Source organism: Portunus trituberculatus, chromosome 41 (assembly GCF_017591435.1).
Source record: "Portunus trituberculatus isolate SZX2019 chromosome 41, ASM1759143v1, whole genome shotgun sequence".
Classification (NCBI taxonomy): Eukaryota; Metazoa; Arthropoda; class Malacostraca; order Decapoda; family Portunidae; genus Portunus; species Portunus trituberculatus.
The window spans coordinates 5,778,898-5,800,453 of record NC_059295.1 but is presented as its reverse complement, the minus strand read 5'-3'; the positions used below and the strand labels follow the sequence as shown (position 1 = coordinate 5,800,453).

General features: G+C 40.0%; 1 protein-coding gene across 1 annotated transcript; it reads right to left on the bottom strand.

The window, feature by feature from the left end:
* Window positions 1-3,818: 3,818 nt before the first annotated feature.
* On the bottom strand, window positions 3,819-6,641 carry LOC123516775 (pseudohemocyanin-2-like). Its single transcript, XM_045276415.1, is given in 7 exon segments — window positions 3,819-4,538; window positions 4,668-5,015; window positions 5,018-5,442; window positions 5,444-5,555; window positions 5,558-5,884; window positions 5,887-6,192; window positions 6,511-6,641. Coding segments are annotated over 7 exon segments (2,025 nt in total). The 5' UTR covers window positions 6,593-6,641; the 3' UTR covers window positions 3,819-4,113.
* Window positions 6,642-21,556: the final 14,915 nt, after the last annotated feature.

The following is a 21,556-nucleotide window of genomic DNA, read 5'->3' as shown; positions in this document are numbered from 1 at the left end:
AAAACACATCCGGTTAGGGCTTGTGTGCTCCCCATCCTGACTTACCCAGAAATACTTAAACTATAAAGAATGAAAAACAAAGCTCTAAGATTCGCATCAGAAGACACCTATCCGTACATCCATAATATAGACGAGATACACCAAATAACAAATGCCACCCATATCAATATCATCTTTTATAACAGAGGAAACAAAATAGAAGACGCACTCGTCAACCACATACAGGATGAGACATACACGCAAATAATCTCCACACCAGACATTTAGGAGCACAGCTGGTTCAAGAAACCAAGAAGAGCACTTTCCAAAAACATGCCTGGCCCCAATATGTACGTCATAAAGCTCACCCTCCACACGTCACGAGCACACACACACTCGCCCATGCACAAACACGCACTTACCTTCATATTTACCTTGGAGACACCAGCCCAACACAGTACCTAAAAAGGAAAACACGTAATTAATAAAACACAAAGACACACACAGCATCACACATCTTGCCAATGGTTATCTTTCGGCCTCTGCCTCTGTTCCGCGCCCTAGTTGCCGTAGCGGACATACATACATACATTCTTTCTCTCAACCTAAACCTTTTAAACATTGTTTTAACACAGCCTCTTTTCGTGCTACACATGATAAAGAGGTTGCCCACAAAAGGTACTTCAGCCTTCCATCACCTGAATCTCATGCACTTAATATTTCTGCCCGGAATCATGTTCTTCAACTTGCTAAACAGTCTTTCATAAATAGAAAATGTGCAAATCTTTCAAAGTCCAACTCTCCTCGTGACTTCTGGCATCTGGCCAAAAACATTTCCAATAACTTTACTTCTTCATCTCTCCCTACTTTATTTCATCCTGATGGCACCACTGCCATCTCATCTCTCTCTAAAGCCGAATTTTTCTCTAAAACCTTTGCTAAAAACTCCATCTCGGATGATTCTGGGCTTGTCCCTCCCTCTCTTCCTCCCTCTGATTATTTCATGCTTTCAATCAAAGATTTTCGTAATGATGTTTTCCACACCCTCGCTGGTCTTAACCCTCGGAAGGTTTATGGACCTGATGGGGTCCCTCTTATTGTTCTCAAAAACTATGCTTCATTGCTTACACCTTGCCTGCAAAACTCTTTCTACTATGTCTATCGACTTCTACCTTTCCTTATTGCTGGAAGTTTACCTACGGCTGGAAGTTTACCTACATTCAGCCTGCTCCTAAAATGGGTGATCGTTCTAATCCCTCCTATAGTTTTAATCACTTGCTTGTCTAAAGTTTTTTAATATATCCTCAATAGGAAGATTCTCAAACATCTGTCACCTCACAATCTTCTATCTGATCGCCCATGTGGCTTTCGTCAAAGTCGCTCTACTAGCGCTTCTTGGTCATCCTCTTTTAGAGATCTCGGTCAAACTTTTGCTGTCGTGTTAAACATTGATAGAGTCTGGCATATAACTTTGATTTCAAAACTTCCTTCCATCGGTTTCTATCCTTCTCTCTGCAACTTTTTTGAAGGATCTGTTCAGTGGTCGGTCTGCCTCCCTCTTTCACACCCCACGCTGTTTGGGACTGAGTTACCCACAAGTCTGTGCCAGTCATCGCCAGTTGCGCGCGGTACCAGTCAAAACGGCCGCCCTGCCTTGCCTTGTGCATAACAGAGGAGTTCTTTTTATGATCTTATCATAGACGCTGTAGACATTATTAATAGAAGAAATGAAGCTTTAAGGAGGTGACAGGAGAGAGGAAAAGAGAGGCCACAGACTCCTGTGAGATTCAGGAATTAATTATAAAGATTAATAAAATTGATTTGACGATTAAATTTTACCTCCTGCTGGGGGATAAGCGTACAACCTTTCAGGACTGCGGTTTCCGACAGGGCAGATATTTAAGCCAACCTCGTTGTTAGGAACAAACCCCGTTATAATTCCGCTTACTCGTGACGTCAACAGTTCGTCAGTGCCACACCTCGCCCGCTGGAGCCGCTTTGGAACGCGGTCCTTTCCGACCGTTCTATTGCTGCTGTGGTAGAAGGCCACTGTTCTTCTCTTAAATCTATTAATAGTGGTGTTCCTCAGGGTTCTGTCCACTCACCCACTCTCTTTTATTCATTAATGACCTTAACCAAATTTCTTCCCCTATCCACTCCTGCGCTAATAATACCACCCTGCATCTTTCTCCTTCCTTTCAGAGACGACCAACCCTGCAGGAAGTTAATAGATCACACAAAGACGCCACAGAACGCCTTACATCTGATCTTTCTAAGATTTCTGATTGGGATAGAAAAAACTTAGTAGTGTTCAATGCCTCAAAAACTCTATTCTTCCATCTAGCAACTCACCACAACCTTCCAGACAACTATCCCCTCTTCTTCAATGACACTCAACTGTCTCCCTCTTCAACACTGAATATGCTCGGTCTGTCCTTTATTCATATCTTAACTGGAAACTTCACATCTCATATCTTGTTAGAAAAGCTGCCTATGAAGTTAGGCGTTCTGCGGCGTCTCCGACAGTTTTCATCCCCCCTTCAACTGCTAACTCTGTACAAGGGTCTTATCCGTCCATGTATGGAGTACTCTTCACCTGTTTGGGGGTTCCACTCACACAGTTTTATTAGATAGAGTGGAATCAAAAGCTTTTCGTGTCATCAACCCCCCTTCTCTGGCCGACTGTATTCAGCCTCTTTCTCACCGCCGAAATGTTGAATCTATTTCTATCTTTTATCGCTATTTTCATGCCAACTGTAGTTTATGATAGATTTTTTCATACTCCTCTCTTGAAAGAAGTACATTTACCCCTAATTTGGTCAGTATGAGCTCTGAGCTTCTCTCTCTCTCTCTCTCTCTCTCTCTCTCTCTCTCTCTCTCTCTCTCTCTCTCTCTCTCTCTCTCTCTCTCTCTCTCTCTCTCTCATTAGGAATATTTCTTCCGGGAAAGGTTATTGATTACGAATAATATCATTTTATACCCACCGTGTGTTAACAATGCATCATTGAATTCTTTTATGAAAAACAAAATAAACGTCATAGCATTGCAAGTAAATTATATGTTTAACTTTTGGGTTCATTATGTCGTCATCTTAATCATTCAGGTTCTGGTACATTTACATAATTTAGCGTAGTATATGGTGAATACGAGAGAGCGACAGCTATACTGTTTCCTAGGGTCAGAAGATTCCTGTATGTAACTTGATTATATAAAAAATAATGTTAAAACTATCTGAGGACTGTAGAGTGTGATACAGCGGACACTTGTGAATGATAAATGGACCCTGAATAGACGTCCGCCCCGCGTCCGTATACGTCCACTGCCGGTAACAGACAATGCAGACGCTTTGAGGATGCTGAAAGGATTAATGTTCAAACGTGTTCAACATGTCCGGATAGCAAAATTTTTCTATAACCATTTTCATAATCAAAATCATCTATATATGGTTACTTTGAACATCTTGTAGTGGCAATTCATAATCGAGATATTGTGGCACCTTTAAATGCAAGTTAATCAATCAAATCCTTATAGAAAATGGTTCAAGACATTCCTTTCGTTACCTGCTGTCAATGGTCTTCATATTGTGGAAGAATCCTATGACAAAATGGTTTGTGATGAGCTATTTTATCGCACAACATTGCAAACTGTAAAAGAAACGTTAGATCAAGACAATCGTCTATATTATTTCTTCAGATAGGTTCCTGTCTGTGGTTACAACGGGCACCTTCATGATATTGATATAATGAGGAAGTTTAGATTCAGGTGAAGACTATATGCGGAATGTTTTCAGCTTCACAACTTATAGTATTGTATGTAAAAATGAATAATTAAAAATCACATTTAGAAAAAATCATTTTATTGTAATCGATCAAATCTAATGTAGGGTGTCACTATCGTCTCAGAAGAGAAATACATATCTTGGAAAATAAAAACAACTGGCCATCAGCAAGGCAGTTAATCAATAGTGGATTATGTGTATCTATGGAGCTGTATAATGAAAATCAGTAAGGATGAAGAAAATTTAAACAAATGCAAACTATCCATGATTCTTCACAAGTTATGATAAGGGTGTTCTACATATAACTACATCACTGACAAAAAGATGGATCTGCCTTGCAGTTTAGAGGTATAGAGCTAGTTATGAGCGATGGGAACGAAGACGTTGTGATTGTAGACCTTGACCATGGTCACCTTTATGTTGGGAACCTCATCGACTATGCGTTCATCAGAAACACGACGATCCAACGGGTAGCCGAAGGGCCTCTTGTCGGGCTGAACGCCGTGGACGCCATAGTGGTGGTATTTATTCATGGTAATGATGTTCTCGTCGTTGACATCCTGTTGAGCATCAGTGACAGCCACCAACACTCTAAACTGCACACCTTCCTTGTTACCCTTGGGCAGAAGCAGCCTGTTAGGGATGCCGGTGGCGCTCTCGTACATCTCTAGAGTCTGATGAGACTCAGTCATCTCAACGAGAGTTTTATATGTAGGGACGTCAGGTACAGTGATGGAAGCCTCCGAACTCTTACGGGTGATCTCGTTGTCACCCGGTGTCACTATAAAAGCAACAAAGGAAAATTAGCCGATATAGTAACACATGGTATACAGGAATACAACAAAAATATGAATGAATAAACATTAAGTATTGAATATTGCTGCAAAAAAAAAAGGTAGAAAAAACTTACGAGTCTTCACAAAGAGGTCCATCTCGATAGCAAGCCAGCGTGCCTCGTCAAAGGGGATGATGGCACCATTACCATCCCGGTAGGGCATGGCAAGGATGCGAACGACAGACTTCTTTGGAGAACCATTGTTGTTCTGCACTTTGATCTTGTAAGTAAACTCCTTATGGTTGAGGCGAGGCATTGTGGCATAGATGCCATAGAACTCAGTTTGAGTGGTGTTGTCGTTGAAGGCGTTGATCAGGTCATATTTGTACTCCTCAAAATAGGTTTCAAGGTTGCCTTGTATTTGGATTTCCTCCACAGTTATGCCCTGGAATACGAGTTGCTCCTTGGTGTAAGGAGGAAGGAGTCGATGTGCTCCCTAAAGATGTTGTCTATTCTCTTGTGCAACCTCCAGGCAGCAGGATCACGTGGAAGGGTCTCTAAGTGTGCTAGCACGCCGGGGGGAGTATCGTACTTGTTCTTGGGGTCAGTCTGGTGGTCAAGCAGGGTGTAGGCCAGTGTGGTGAGATTGCCATAGTACTTGCGGTTGGGGCTGTACATAGAGGACTGGATGATGTCTCCCAAGATGTCAATGCCGTGGTCGTTGTCGATGTTGATCTTGTTTCCTTGCTCGTCCTCCACGTAGCCATGAGCGATGGCGTCGTGGATCCGGTCTTCCATGTGGACGACCTCGTGAATTCTGCCAATCCTGTCTACGTCATGGAGATGGATATCGTCATTGCGAACGGGGAAGGGTGGACCGAACTTGTAGGTAGTCTGTGGAGTAAATCCTCTTTAGGGGCTCATCGAGCTTCAGTTCCTGGAGAGGAGGCAAGTAATTGGAGATGCGCTCGGCCTCGTAACGGTTAAGGAGCTGGTGGTAGGCGTAGAAGAAGTTCTCTCCTTCCTGTCAATGTGGTAGCCGTAGGTGTCTTTCCACCAGAATGGATTCTCCAAGTGAATCATCAGGTGGTGAGTACCAACGCCAACATCTTCACGGTAGTAGGCAACTCTCTGTTCGATGTCATTAGGCGTACCAGTGAAGTTATTTTGGAAGATGATGTTGCGAAGCTTCATCTCTTTGGCCTCGTAGGCTTCCTCGATGACCTGAGTCTTGGTGAAGTGGTGTGGCTTGACCTCGTACATGGCTGGTAGAACGACGTGTTGGGTGAGGGGTGAGTGCTTGATGGCATGATAGGCAGCATAGATGAATTCTTCCTCATTTACTCGCTCCTGAAGTAGGCCCCGTTGCTGGCGACACAGTTCCAGTCTTTGCACTGCATGAACACCTCGAAGAGCATGATTGCCTCCTCCAAGTGGCGCTTGTTGGTAGCGACAGCCCAGTGCTTCTTCTCCAGAAGACGGCCATTTGTGAACTCGTCCATGAGGTGACGCACGGCAACTCCTCCATCCTTATACATGGAAACATCTTCCAAAGGATTAAAGGATACTGCTTTTTCCGCCAGATTGTTATCACGGAGAGGTTCGAAGATCTTGTAGAAGGCATAGTTTACATCATGTTGCTTCTGATGGGTGGGGACGCCTGAAGAATAAGAAAAAGAACCCTCAGTTCAATAAAATAGAAAAGTTTAAAATATATATGAACTGCTTTGAACCAAAGAAACTATATATATATATATATATATATATATATATATATATATATATATATATATATATATATATATATATATATATATATATATATATATATATATATATATATATATATATATATATATATATATATATATATATATATATATATACACACACACACACACACACACACACACACACACACACACACACACATACACATACAATTAGAGGGTTTTCACTCGATATATCAATAACTCACCGTCCGGTTCATCTGACATAAAGCCGGACCATGGAGATGCGGCAGTGAGGGCCACCAGTGCAAATACCACCAGAAGCTTCATGTTGGAGCTATTGCTGATTCTGATCTCTTGTTACTGCTTTATATACCAGTAGCCTTCGCCCCAGACGAGATGTGCAATCAAAGGATTATCAATTTTGATAAGGATTCTTCTTTACGTAATCATTCACTGATAAGTGTTACCACCTGTAATTCTTATCTTGTTGTGAAGGTAACTAATAGTGTTTTTCTAAAGGTATATTTTTATTGGAAGTTTTGAATATTTTATTCTTTTCGGTGGTACTTGATTTAATTCTTGTTGTGTTTAATAATCACCAATGTTTACGAATTTATGTATTTGGTTCTACTGTGTGCTGACCATTCATGCACATACAGCGCTAAGAAACAGAACTCACGCACGAAAAAAAAAAAAAAAAATTCTTTGGATGTTAGCTTGCTTCCATTTGTGGAGTTCGTCCTTACATCATGTATTCTTTTCTTCATAATCTTTGATTGTTGCAATGAAGTCATGTCTACATGGAACTAAAGACGATGAGCAGTGAATTTGTGCTAGATGGGCCACATACGTATAATATAGTTCAGGGATTGGAATAAATGTAAAACGAAAGAGAATATACGATGCAGAGCTTGCGTGAATGTATTGCAAAGAGAAAAATTTGTGACTAGCTTGGTGAAAAAAAAAGTGAGCAGCACTGACACCACTTCTGTTCATCATGTAAGGAAGGCAAGAAGTGCAATATTAGGAAATATGAAAGAAAAACAATAATAAAATTATGATTCATGATAATGATACTACTACTACTTCTACTACTTCTACTACTACTACTACTACTACTACTACTACTACTACTACTACTACTACTACTACACTGCTATTAGTAATAGTAGTGTAACAACAGTAATGTTAATTATAATGATAATAATGATATTATTATTATTATCATTATTTTCATTGTTAATTTTAACATTTGAATCCTAATATATATATATATATATATATATATATATATATATATATATATATATATATATATATATATATATATATATATATATATATATATATATATATATATATATATATATATATATATATATATATATATATATATATATATATATATATACATACAACAGCCTCGCGAGTCCGTCTTCCCAGTTTCTGCTAGGGCCGGACCTTTTTTTATTTTATTTCTATGTTATAGCCTATAGCGCCAGTGGGTATACTTGAAAAGAGTATGGGAAGCGCTGTCCAGCTTTCATCCATTAACGTCGCAGGCAATTTTATTTATAATGGTACCCATATTAGGGCCGATAAAACCACCTAAGCTCATCTTTGGTGTCAGGCACTTACACCTCCACCTAGAACCTGGGTATCATGGTGTCAAAGTTTCAAGGCGGCACGTGGTGGAATTCAAACCTACACATGGACGTCTTCCCGATCCCACGCTCACCACCTTATCCACTTCGCCACTGGCTCCCTTGTTGCTATTAATATTCTCCAGAACAACGTTTCGCTCGCATAGTAAATAGTGTTAAATGGTATCCACAAAGATTTGTGGCCGTTCGCGGGTGGAGGTTGCTAACCCTCCGAAGAGTGCTCATTGGCTACTAGGACGCTACTAGGGATACGTCACTATCGTATCGTCACAAGGAAAGGCAACCAATCATAACACGGCTTTATGTTGCCTATACTCCAGAGCTGAGGAAATCATATGGCATTGTTCACAAACTTTAATACAGTGTCATATACCCGGAGCTACAACTCACCATAGTCAGCTGTTCTCATAGTAATTTCATCATGGAAAGTGAAACCCATCATAAAACTAGGAGACAACGATTTGCCGATATTGGGACTCCTTATTGGAGTTGTAGTGTCGGGGATGCGGTGATTTCAGGGAGGCAATCAGGGGTCTCACTCAGCATGTAGAGTGTCAGTTCGTTGGGCTGAGTACTTTGAGCAGCTGTTCACAGTGGATCATCCAAGCAGACAGTTCCAGACTGCAGGGTTACAGATGCTCGATGCTGATCAACCCATTGACGAAACTTCACCCTTCATTGATGATGTCAAAGAGACTGTTGACGGGTGGAAAGGCAGTTGGGATCTGTAAAATCAGTGCGGAGCTGGTCAAAGCATGGGGTGGTCAGGCCATTATCCGTGAGTTACATGCTGTCTTGAGTGCTGTATGGCATTTATTTACCATTCCCCTTGACTGGAAAAAGAGATTGGTCATCTCTATTTGGAAGGGGGAAGGGTACCGTCAGGACCGCAACAACTTCCGCGGTATAACACTGCTCAACGTACCAAGCAAGGTGCTTTCTTATTTGCTGTTTATGCGTATCCGCAGTCACCTGCTGAAACACCAGAGACCTGAACCATCTGGGTTCGCGCCCGGTAAGTCAATAACTGACCAGATCCTAGCGCTTCGCGTACTGGCGGAGTGCCGACATGAGTTTCGACAAGGGATGCTTGCAGACTATGTTGATCTCAAGAAGACGTTTGATTCAGTGCATTAAGAGACACTCTGGGATCTTCTGTGTTTCTGTGGAATTCTTGCAAGGATTATTGATCTATTAACTGTCCTCTACTCCGGGACTGTGAATGCTGTGAAGTGTGGAGGGGGCGTGTCCAGCTTCTTCCCTGTGAATTCGGGAGTGAGGCAAGGATGCATGCTTGCTCCATCACTTTTCAACATTTGCATGGACTGAGTACTAGGCAGAATTGTAGACCAAAGTCATTGCGGAGCATCTGTCGGCAATACTGAGATTACAGATCTTGTTTTTTGCCAGTGATGCAGTAATCATTACTGTGTCATTGGAGGTTCTGGTAATGGCTCAAGAGGCTCTACACAAGGAGGCGAAAACCCTGGGACTCCAGATTTCCTGGCCCAAGACCAAGGTTCAGGTGTTTGGAGGCTTACTTGATGAAACAGTACAGTCTGTCCATGCGTGAGGCGAGGACATTGAGTTCTCTAAAAATTTCACATACCTTGGTAGTGTAGTGCGTAACGACGGAGGGTCGAGCTAGGAAGTTATACGACGGATTGGCCTGGCCCACGGCGTTATGGACTCGCTCAACACGAGTATTTAGTGTTGTCGGTACCTGTGCAGACGGACGAAGATTCTGATCTTCACGTCGTTGGTGACTCCTGTCTTACAAGTACTGTACGGTTCTAAGACATGGACGCTGAACACCTATCTGAAGAGGTGAATTGATGCCTTTGATACTAGATGCCTTTGCAGGATCATGGGGTAGCGCTGGTATGAATTTGTGTCAAATTAAAGATAGCTCTGTGAGACTGATCCGTGAGGCCGATTACCAGCATTGTCTGCCAACAGCAACCTCGACTATATGGGCATGTGGCACACTGCCCAAAACTTATCCGAAAGGGATAACCTAGAATGGAGGAGGCCAAAGGAACGTCCACAGAACTCATAGCTGCGGCAAGTCGATGTCTCTTGCTGGGAATTACTTGGCACGGGAAGGGACCCTGCATGGAGACTCACGAGGCGTGACTGCCTGGAGTGGCGCCATAGGGTAGGCGAGGTGACGCCCCCGGCGTATGCCCCCCCATGATTGATTGATTGATCAGTGGAAATCATCGAAAGAAAAAAAGAGAAACATTTTTAGAATGGCGCAGGGGTATCAAGATTTGGCTTATGGTGTCAACACAGTGAAATATTTGCTTGTTATTTTCATTTTGACCAAATTGCACGTGGAATTTAGTTAATGTTTTGGACATTGGTTTGAGAAAATAAAACAAAAATATCTTTCTGTTCACCTTTGTGACTTGATTATATTTTTGTATAGGTATTTTATTTCTTGATCTAGCTACTGGAATAGGTTTAATTCTTTGCTTTACATTGCTGAGAAATGGTTAAAGTTAAATCAGGGTGAGTTTGATTTGTTTGTTGTTGGCAGTGCTTAAAGCTTATCCAGTTATGTAACAATAATTTGCTCTGATGCACATATAGTTAGTAAGTAAGCAAAATCTGGATATGAGTGAGAACTGCAACCCCCTCTGAATCTTCCTCTGCCAGGTGAGGTTCCAAAAAGAGTAGTTTATGCCGAGAGAAGTGGTATTTTAATAGCTAAGGAATCAAGGTGATCCTCATGTCATGATCGTATATGAATACGAAGATGATTTCCATCATAGCAAGCACTGAAGGAGCGGAAACAAATGTTGTGAAAGCAACACCTACAAAAATCAAAGAGGCAATGCAATGTTTTTCTTTTTTTTTTGGGGGGGTGGTGGTGAAAGTGTGGGAGATAAGACAGAAAGAACAATGAAATGGAGTGAGGAGTGTAGCAGTTGTACTGTTACCATGACATGTCCTCTTCTTTTCTGACACGTTTACTTTACAAGATATAAGTGTTATAGAAATTACACTGCAAGAAGCAACAAGAAGAAGTAACCGACTTCAATCGGCGACGGACAAATTTGCTTCCTTATCTCTTGCTTAATTTCGGGTATTCCATGAAAGATTTCAATTTGTGCATCACAAAACAATTCTTTCTTGGTGGTAAAGCTTGTAGAAAGTTTATTAAAATTTTATTTTGTGAACATAAACGCATATATGAAAGAAAACCTCCCAACACTCACCAACTCACATGCAGCAAGGGAAGGGAGGACACCATCACTTCATTCGCTCTCGTCTTCAGATAATATATATATATATATATATATATATATATATATATATATATATATATATATATATATATATATATATATATATATATATATATATAAACTTGCCACACTCTTAATGGGCAAATCACTATATATTTGATAGCACAAACTACACAGATCGTTTTTCCCACAATCCTGCAACAAGTGTTCTAGAATCTGAAACAGAAAGGACAACGAGAACTGGATGAAATCACTAGGGGCCGTATTAACAAAGATTTTTAGATTTTGTCTTAAAATTGGTCTTATCTCTTGAGGAGTCTTAAATCTCGATCTTAATCTAGATATGCTGAGAAGAAATATCAAGCCACATTATGAAATGGTGTAACAGCAAAACAGTAAAATCTTATAATTCTCAATTTCGAATTAATACTGTAATCTTTTTATATTTTTAATGAAATAACAAAAAGTAGAATTTATCATAAATTTTGTAAGGTATGTAAATTTGCGTATATGTATAAGCAAATTCCACCAAGCTCAATGCCGTGTATTTTGTCTGTATTTATGACCTTGACCCCAGCTGGCCAGCTCTTCTGCCCCATTAAGCAGCCCTTCGTTTCCTACTTTTTATTCCCTGGTATAAAAGGAGATGATGATCCCTAATACTTGAAGAGCCAATACAAGAAACCCAGCTGGAGCCATGGCAAGACTTTCCTTCCTCTACAGTCAATATTATGAAGAAACATGTAGCTTGATTGGATTCACCATTCAGTGGCACGAAAAAGCTGCATGGGGATCTAATACAAATAAGGTAAATGAGACTCTTAAAAAATAGGACCCAGGAAGACCTAAGGTAATAATTGCTGGAGAACACCTTCCTTATTGGCTAAAAAAAAAAAACTGCATTTTATACTTTAATAAGTAGCGTGGCGCTTCACTACTTCCCGTGCGACTCTAGAAGCTCTCCACAGCTCTCCCACCAATAGTGTCACAAATAACACTCTTGCAGGTGTAGTCTATTATACTATATCAAAAAGTTTAGTCACTCAGGTCATATAGAACATCTTTATGGGGCTGATAAATCTTGAGTAGGCAGGCTTGGGCTCTTTCGTCGGCCATCTTTATTAAATTGGTCTCGGCCTAAATCCTGAAAGGCAATCCACTTCCAGATGTGTCTCAAATTTAAGACCAATTCTAACACCGATTCAGGAGGTTAAGATCATAATTAAAACAAAATTTCATTTAGGACAGGGGATCCCTAGCTTTTCGTAGCACGACCCTACTCGCCACTTTTAAGTGTTCGGTGTGATTCCTAGTGTGTGTGTGTGTGTGTGTGTGTGTGTGTGTGTGTGTGTGTGTATATATATATATATATATATATATATATATATATATATATATATATATATATATATATATATATATATATATACATAGATAGATAAGAGGCCATTCTGAATGGATATTCTGTTAAAGTCTACAACAGTAATTCCATTGTTTACTTTGTTGATATATATATATATATATATATATATATATATATATATATATATATAGAGAGAGAGAGAGAGAGAGAGAGAGAGAGAGAGAGAGAGAGAGAGAGAGAGAGAGAGAGAGAGAGAGAGAGAGAGAGAGAGAGAGAGAGAGAGAGAGAGAGAGAGAGAGAGAGAGAGATTAAACAAAAGTCGCAGTAAAATCACCTTTTTGTAATTCGGGGCAAACGTGATTCTGTTCTCAGACAACGCTGAATCACCTGCAGAGAGTAAGTGAGAGGACTTATACACCCCTGCAGAAATCCCGGGACAAAGAGGTCCTGGACACCGTAAACATCTCTTAAGTTCCCTGGTTCAAGCAACCGACATCCATCAAATTTGCCTGATCCACGCAATTCTAATAAAAGTAAATTCTAGTTCCCTAGTCATTTGTACAAAATGAAAAGAAGGTTATTTATAAAAGCTAATAAAAACTATAGAAAACAATAAAAAAAAAACGTTATTCATGAGGAAATAAAATCACAGAGCCTAAAATAGAAGAAAAAAAATGGAAGTGACGTGGATATTAAACTATTGAATTACAGTTAAATGAATGAATGTTTCTTAACTATTAAGATTATATATATATATATATATATATATATATATATATATATATATATATATATATATATATATATATATATATATATATATATATATATATATATATATATATATATATATATATATATATATATATATATATATATATATATATATGTGTGTGTGTGTGTGTGTGTGTGTGTGTGTGTGTGTGTGTGTGTGTATGCAAAGTGATTCAGCAGCAATTCTCAGTTCAGATAATGTCTTGGCTTTATACATTATTTTGAAATCCTGTTCTCTAAAAAGTATGTTCTAACTCTCTTGAGTGGTTTCATATCACAGAGAGGCCTGGATCTGAAATCTATTTGCCTGTCCTGAAGAAGATACCCTTGCACTAACAGATACATAATTTTTAGTTTCAGCTTATTGAGCCGATATACCCTGTTTTACAACTAGGACAACAAAATTTGTATACTATGCTTGAGCTTAAGGGATCAGGTAGCCTATCGTTATGTTTAAACAAAGAACCAATAGTTGAGTATTTGTATTAACAATAAAAATCCAATGTTTAAATCTGAAGCAAGTTTACGTAACAGTCTTGTTAATACTTTCCTAACTGATAGCAGATATAATCTTGGAAAGGGAATTTAAGACACGTGACAAGCTTTTCCTCAGTTCTCTTATCCTTATTGCTAAATTTACTGTTAATAACCTGTTTCACATGCTTCTCAAATAATGTTATTGGATATCCATTTGATGTAAAATATTATTTTTATCTATTAATGTCTTTATCAAAAATTCGTGCAAGTACTATATATACTATATATATATAAGTAATATATATATATATATATATATATATATATATATATATATATATATATATATATATATATATATATATATATATATATATATATATATATATATATATATATATATATATATATATATATATATATATATATATATATATATATATATATATATATATATATATATATATATATATATATTAGGAACAAAAGACGCAAATTTAAGTCCTAAGCCAGTAATTTTTTTTTCTGTATACATCTGTGACTAGACCATAATTACTCCTTTTACCTAACACATCTAAAAAAGACAAGCAATGGTTTTCTTTCAACTCCACAGTAAAACTAATATTCCTATGTTGTGAATTCTAAAACTTCTGAAATGTTTTGTGTGATTTATCTTTAAAAAAATAAATAAATAAAATAAAATAAATAAAAAAAAAAACTGTCATGTTCCTATCTTCTGTAAACAATTGGTTTAAATTGTTTTACGCAGTTTTTTAACCAGAAAGTTTCATTAACACACAGGAAGCAATTTGTCAAGGTAGGACCAAGAGGGGGGACCCAATTACCACTCCATCAACTTGTTGGTAGAACTTGTTATTAAAATTAAAAACTGATTTTGTTTTACAGCTAAGTACAATAATGATCTTAATTGTGAAATAGCAAGGTTATGGAAAAAAGAATTTTTGGATTTCTCCATGCAGATGTTAATGACCTCTGTTAAGGGTATATTAGTAAGATGTGATTTAATGTCAAAGCTGGCCATATAAAAGGTTGGTTTTAACTAAAGTTTCATTAAATTCTTTACAAAAGTAGAACGATTCATTAGTGGTTAAGTGAGACAATATTGGAACATAGAATTTGGCATAGTTATAGTTAAAGGTGTTAATAGCAGAAAGGATTGGTGGTATGGGGCACCCGTCTTTGTGGACTTTTGGGAGGCCATATAATATCACGGGGGTTGAGCCAGATGCAAAAAGCCAGTTGTAAGAATAGTCTGGGAATTTGTCTTTAATTTTCATCAAAATTTTGTTAAGTTTATCTTCGAAGGACAATATATGTCTGAGCCAATCACCATTAATTGTTTTAAATTGATTTTTGTCATTTAAAATTTCTTCAGTTTTACTAACATATTCAACTCCACCCCATTTCCCTTGTCAGGTCTAGTTACAATAATATTCCTATCGTTACTTAACACTTTTAGGCAGTTAGTTTTGTTTGTTGGGGTTCTTATTTTAGAATCCTTGCGACTCAAATTCTCCTGAGCTAATGACCTAAGCTTTTTTAAGGTATCTCTGCAATACCCATATCAGAAGTCTTATTTGTATCACTACAATGTTGGAAAACCTAAATTCAATGATAATTTTTTGGCTTATGAAAATTTAAGAAACACAGTCACTAATTTCTTCCATCTCAGCCTACTTCCTCCACTGACACTTATCACTGAGGGGGGAACAATGTAAACAAACCTCTACAGCTGCGGCAGTGCTGCTCTCTCTCTCTCTCTCTCTCTCTCTCTCTCTCTCTCTCTCTCTCTCTCTCTCTCTCTCTCCTACTTAAAGCTTCATTTATTTTATGAATATGATTACAGGGTCGTCAAAGAGCTCTTTTATGATTATTAGAGCAGCCAGTCTTCTGTGGGTGGCTATATTTGTGCGCTCCAGTTCACTGGCAGACGCAAGTGAGGGTGGGATTGCAGTGGGGTAACGTTCTTTGGAATGTACTCTCCGAGATAGATATACTTTATAAGAGTACTTTATCTATTTATATTCTCCATAGTTATGTTTTATTATGTTTCTATACAATAATCAATATTTATAAATACCTGTATCTACTTAATAACACATAAAAAAATTGGAGTGCTCTTCTTGGGAAGGTCGAACAGATTAATGGCATCTCAATACATGCATATATATATATATATATATATATATATATATATATATATATATATATATATATATATATATATATATATATATATATATATATATATATATATATATATATATATATATATATATATATATATATATATATATATATATATATATATATATATATATATATATATATATATATATATATATTTTTTTTTTTTTTTTTTTTTTTTTTTCAATATGGAAGATAGGCAAAGGCCATCGAAAAATAGGAAAATAGGACTACTGGATTGCCAGTTCCCTTAGACTTATAAAGAGTTATCCAAAAGTAAGGGACAAATGTCTTGATACCTCCCTCCTAAAAGAAGTCATGTCATAGGAAGATTTAAATACAGAAGTAGGCACAGAAATCCAGAGTTTACCAGAGGAAGGTGTACATGATTGTGATTACTATTTAACTCTTGTATTAGAGAATTGGACAGAATAAGGGTTAGGGGAAGAAGAAACCCATGGGCAACGAGACCGCAGGAGGAAGGGACACTTGCAGTTAGCAAGATCAGTACTAGAAGAGTTAGCATGAAAATAGTGATAAAAGACAGCAAAAGATGCAACATTCCTGCGGTGAGAAAAAGACTGAAGACAGTCAGTCAAAGGAAGGGAGTTAGTTGATGAAACGAAAAGCTATCTGACAAAACTGTGTGGATGGAACCCTCCAAACATGCGAAGAGTTCACCATACAAGGATGGATAAGACCCTTGTACAGAGTTAGCAGTTAGAAAGGTGAGAAAACTAGCGGAGACACATCAGAACGCCTAACTTCATGAAAGCTATTTTAGCAAGAGATGAGATGTGAAGTTTCCAGTTTAGATTATGAGTAAAGGACAGACTGATGATATTTAGTGTAGAAGATGGGTACAGTAAAAGATGGAGGAATTGAGTTTTTGAGGCATTAAACACTATTAAGATTTCTCTGCCTCAATCAGAATTCTCAGATAGGTCAGACGTCAAACGTTACTTAGTGTCTCTGTCTGCTCTGTTGACTTCCTGAAGGGTTGGTCGTCTTTGAAAAGACGTTGAAAAGTGTAGGGTGGTATCATCAGCGTAGAAGTAGATAGGGCAAGAAGTTTGGTTAAGAAGGTCATTAAGAAATAATGGAAAGAGGGTGGGTGACAAGACAAAACTTTGAGAAATATCACTATTAATAAATTTAGGAGGAAAACAGTGACTGTATACCACAGCTGCACTAGAATGGACGGAAAAGAAACTTCAAATAAAGATGCAGAGAAAAGGATAGAAACCGTGGGAGGGCAGTTGGGAAATCAAAACTTTATGCCAGACTCTATCAAAAGCTTTTCATATGTCTAACGAAAAACAAATGTTTCACCGAAATCTTTGAAAGAGGATGACCAAGACTCAGTAAGGAACACCAGAAGATCACCAGTAGAGCGACCTTGACGGAAGCCATACTGGCGATCAAATAGAAGATTGTGAAGTGACAGATGTTTGAGAATCTTCCTATTTAGGATAGACTAAAAAACTTTAGATAAGCAAGAAATTAAAGCTGTACGGCGGTAGCTTGAGGGATTAGAACGGTCACCCTTTTAAGGAACAGACTGAAAATAGGCAAACGTCCAGCATGAAGGAAAGGTAGAAGTGAATAGACATAATTGAAAGAATTTGGCCAAGCAAAGCATGGAAGCACAGTTTTTGAGAACAATAGGAGGGACCCCATCAGGTTATAAGAATTACGAGAATTTAGGCCAGCGAGGGCGTGGTAAACATCATTACAAAGAACTTTAATTGTAGGCATGAAATACTCAGAGGAAGAAGGAAAGGAAAGCACATGCACAGAAACATCCAAAGTGAAGTTGTTAGCAAAGGTTTGAGAGAAGAGTTCTGCTTTAGTAAAAGATATCATGGAAGTAGTGCCATCAAAGTGAAATAAAAGAGGGAAAGATGAAGAAGTAAAGTTATTGGAAATGTTTTTGGCTTTTTTTTACCTTTTCCATTTATTAAGGAGTGTTTGCCAAGTTCAAAAACAGATTTGGCATAATTCCGTGCAGATATATAAAGTGCATGAGATTCAGGTGATGGAGGGTTCAAGTACCTTTTGAGGGCAACCTCTCTATCATGTATAGCAAGATAACAGGCTGTGTTAAACCAAGGTTTAGAAGGTTTAGGTTGAAAAAAAGAATGAGGATTGTACACCTCCATGCCAGACACTATCACCTCCGTTATTCATTCAGCACATAGAGATGGGTCTCTCACAGGATAACAGTAATCATTCCAGGGAAAATCAGCATAATACCTCTTCAGGTGCCCCCATTCAATTAATCAATAGCGGTGGGCCTACCCTACGGCGCCACTCCAGGCGGTTACGCCTTGCGAGTTTCCATGCAGCCCCCCTTCCCATGCCAAGCAGCTCTTAGCAGAAGGCATCAAACTGCTACAGCCATTAGTTTTGTGAACGTCCCCTTGGCCTCCTCCATGCTGAGTTATCCCTTTCAGAGATAACTCGATATGCAGGATCGACTTCCCGACAGGATGCCACATGCCCATATAATCGCAGTTGGCGTTGACAGAATATGCTGGTCATTGGCCTTGAATCAGTCTCACTGAGCAATCATTGATTTGTCACAAAAGTCATATCAGCGAAGGCATCTAGTACCAAAGACATCAATTCGCCTCTTCAGATCGGTGTTCAGTGTCCATGTCTCACAACCAGCGAGTTGAAGATCCGAATCTTCGTCCGTCTGCACAGGTACTGACAACGCCAAATGCTCGTGTTGAGCGAGTCCATAAGGCCGTAGTCCAGGCCAATCCGTTGTACAACTTCCTGGCTCAACCCACCGTCGTTACGCACTACACTAGCAAGGTATGTGAAATTTTCCGAGACGGACTGTACTGTTTCTTCCAGTAAGCCTCCAAACACCTGAACCTTGGTCTTGGGCTGGAAGAGCTGGAGTCCCAAGGGCTTTGTCTCCTCCTTCAGTGCCTCTAGAACCATTACCAAAACCTCCAGTGACTTTGGTGTACAACTCTGCCTAGTACCCAGTCCCTGCAAGTGCTGAAAAGTGATGGAGAAAGCATGCATCACTGCCTCACTTCCATATTTACAGGAAAGAAGCTGGACACGCCTCCTTCATACTTCAAGGTCCTCACAGTCCCGGAGGCCAGTTAATAGACCAATAGCCTTGCAGGAATCCCGCGGAGACGCAGAAGATTCCAGAGTGTCTCTCAATGCACTGCATCAAACGCCTTCTTCAGATCGAAAAAGGCTGCAAGCATCTCTTTTTGAAATTCACGTTAGCGCTCCACCAGAACGCTAAGCACTAGGATCCGGCCAGTTGTCGACTTACTGGGCGTGAACCCAAACTATTCAGATCTCTGGTGTTTTAGCAGATGACTGTGGATACCCATCAACAGTAAATGGGCAAGTACCTTGCTTGGTACGCTGAGCAGTGTTATACCACAGTAGTTGTTGCAGTCCTGATAGTCCCCTTTCCTCTTCCATATGAGGATGACCAACCCCTTTTTCCAGTCAGGGGGAATGGTACCTGAATGCCAAACAGCAGTCAAGATAGCATGCAGCTCACGCACGGATCATGGCCTCACCGGCCGCTTTGAGCAGCTCCGCACTGATGTTATATATGCCAGCTGCCTTTCCACCGCTCAACTTTGCCACAGCCTCATTGACATCATCAATGGAGGGTGCAGTTTCGTAAATGGGTGGGTCCCTCAGTTTCTCAAGATGAAATAGTGTGGTCACATCTTGCAGGCTTTCTGAACTTGAGATGAAGCTTCAGTGTAGCAACAACAAGCTTGTGATCAATCGCAAAGAATTTGGCACTCCAATAAACCGTGCAGTTCTGGAGGATCCTCCAACGAGTACTAACAAGGATATGGTCGATCTCCTTCACTACCCCTCCGGCATTGCTATACCACGTCCAGCGATGTAGCGCTGGTCTCTGATACCAACCGCAATTCTCAACCTTCTGGATCTTGCAAGATTCAGAAGGAAAGAGCTGTTGTCGTTCCTGGTACCAGAGCCATGGGGACTAACACATAGCTCGTAGCTGGCTCTCTTCATGCCAGTGACAGCATCAAAGTTGCCCAAGACAATAAGTGCATCACAACAGGGACGCTTGTCCAGTACAGATTCGAGTTTGGCGTAGAACATATCTTTCTCTTCAGTTTCACACATCTAGGTATGTATATTGCAACAACAGACATGAAGCTTAGACAATGCTTCAGCCTTAGTCGCAATATACGTTCATCAACCGGAGTAACCTCTACAACGGACGGTTACAGTCTGCTGGAGACGCCTATGGCTACCCCCCTTGACATGATAACCATTGTTCTTGCTGGACCAATTGTAAGTACAACCCATGCTATTGGTCTCACTACTGCCAAGCCTCCGAGAGTCCCACCATATCCACCCTCAGCCTACTGAGCTCAGTCAATACATGAGGAAATCTTTGATCCTCTGAGAGGCCCGCACGTAGAATCCTCCGAAGGCTTACCCACGGAATGGTCCGGCAGGCAGGCACCACGTCTGCAACCCAAATACCACCCCCAAAGGGGAAAATAGGGCGAAGGGATTCTCTTGGCCCTCTCAGGACACAGGGATCTCGCAAGCTTTCCCATGCATCCGTCATATGGATAGGCAAGCCACTGTGGTCCCTTAGCACCAGAGGGGTCTGTACGGTCGGACCCCCCGCAAAACCAGGGCCGCGTTCCGTTGGGGACCGTAAGGCTTACAGTATGGCATACTTCCCCCGAATCGGGGGGGACCAGCATACAGCTCGCCTTGCGGAAGCTTGCGGGACCTTGCGCTCCTCGGAGGTGAATGCTTGGCGGTGTCTGGCAACTATTGTTTATCAACAAACCGCAGACGGCCGCCGCTTCACCACTATATTTTCAGTGTGGGGGATGTAAATGCTATTTTGACAGCTTATGCGACGTCACAGAACATCAAAAACAATGTGGTAAGTCTGTTATCCCTTGTAGAATGCTGGAATAAGGCAATATGACCAAAATATTAGTATTTATAGCAATAAAAGACGGTGTTATATGTGTCGCATTTCTTCCCACAGCCTCTGAGGCAGAAGAGACAGCCTCTACCGCCATGGTAGCTGCTGCAGAGGCCCCTCCAGCACCTGTGGCTGCAGGGACAGTTTCCCTTTGCATTCGAAAGTGTTTCTTGAAGTCTTTCCCGGAGTAAAGAGGCACTATAGTCTCTGCATAGTCCTTGACCCGCACAGGACTTGGCGGCCTATCCTCTCCCCTCTTCTCCTTGCCTTGGCAGCCTCTCTTCTCTCTCTTCCTCTTGCCTCAGCAATATTTCCTTCTCTCGTGCTACGAGGAGCTCTGCAGCGTCCAACAGAGGGTCTTTTGCGAGCTCTTGAGCGAGGAGGAGGAGAGCCAGCTTGGACGGCCATCTTGTCAACCATACCCGTATGGCTATACGCGTTCCCTTGCGTTCCGTTGGGGGTTGCGGGGGGGGCAGTGTGCTAACCTCCAACGGAACGCAGCCCAGATCGGGGTCGTGGCTAGAGGCTCGCCCACGCCTAGAGCCTTGACCCCGACCTCTATCTGCAACT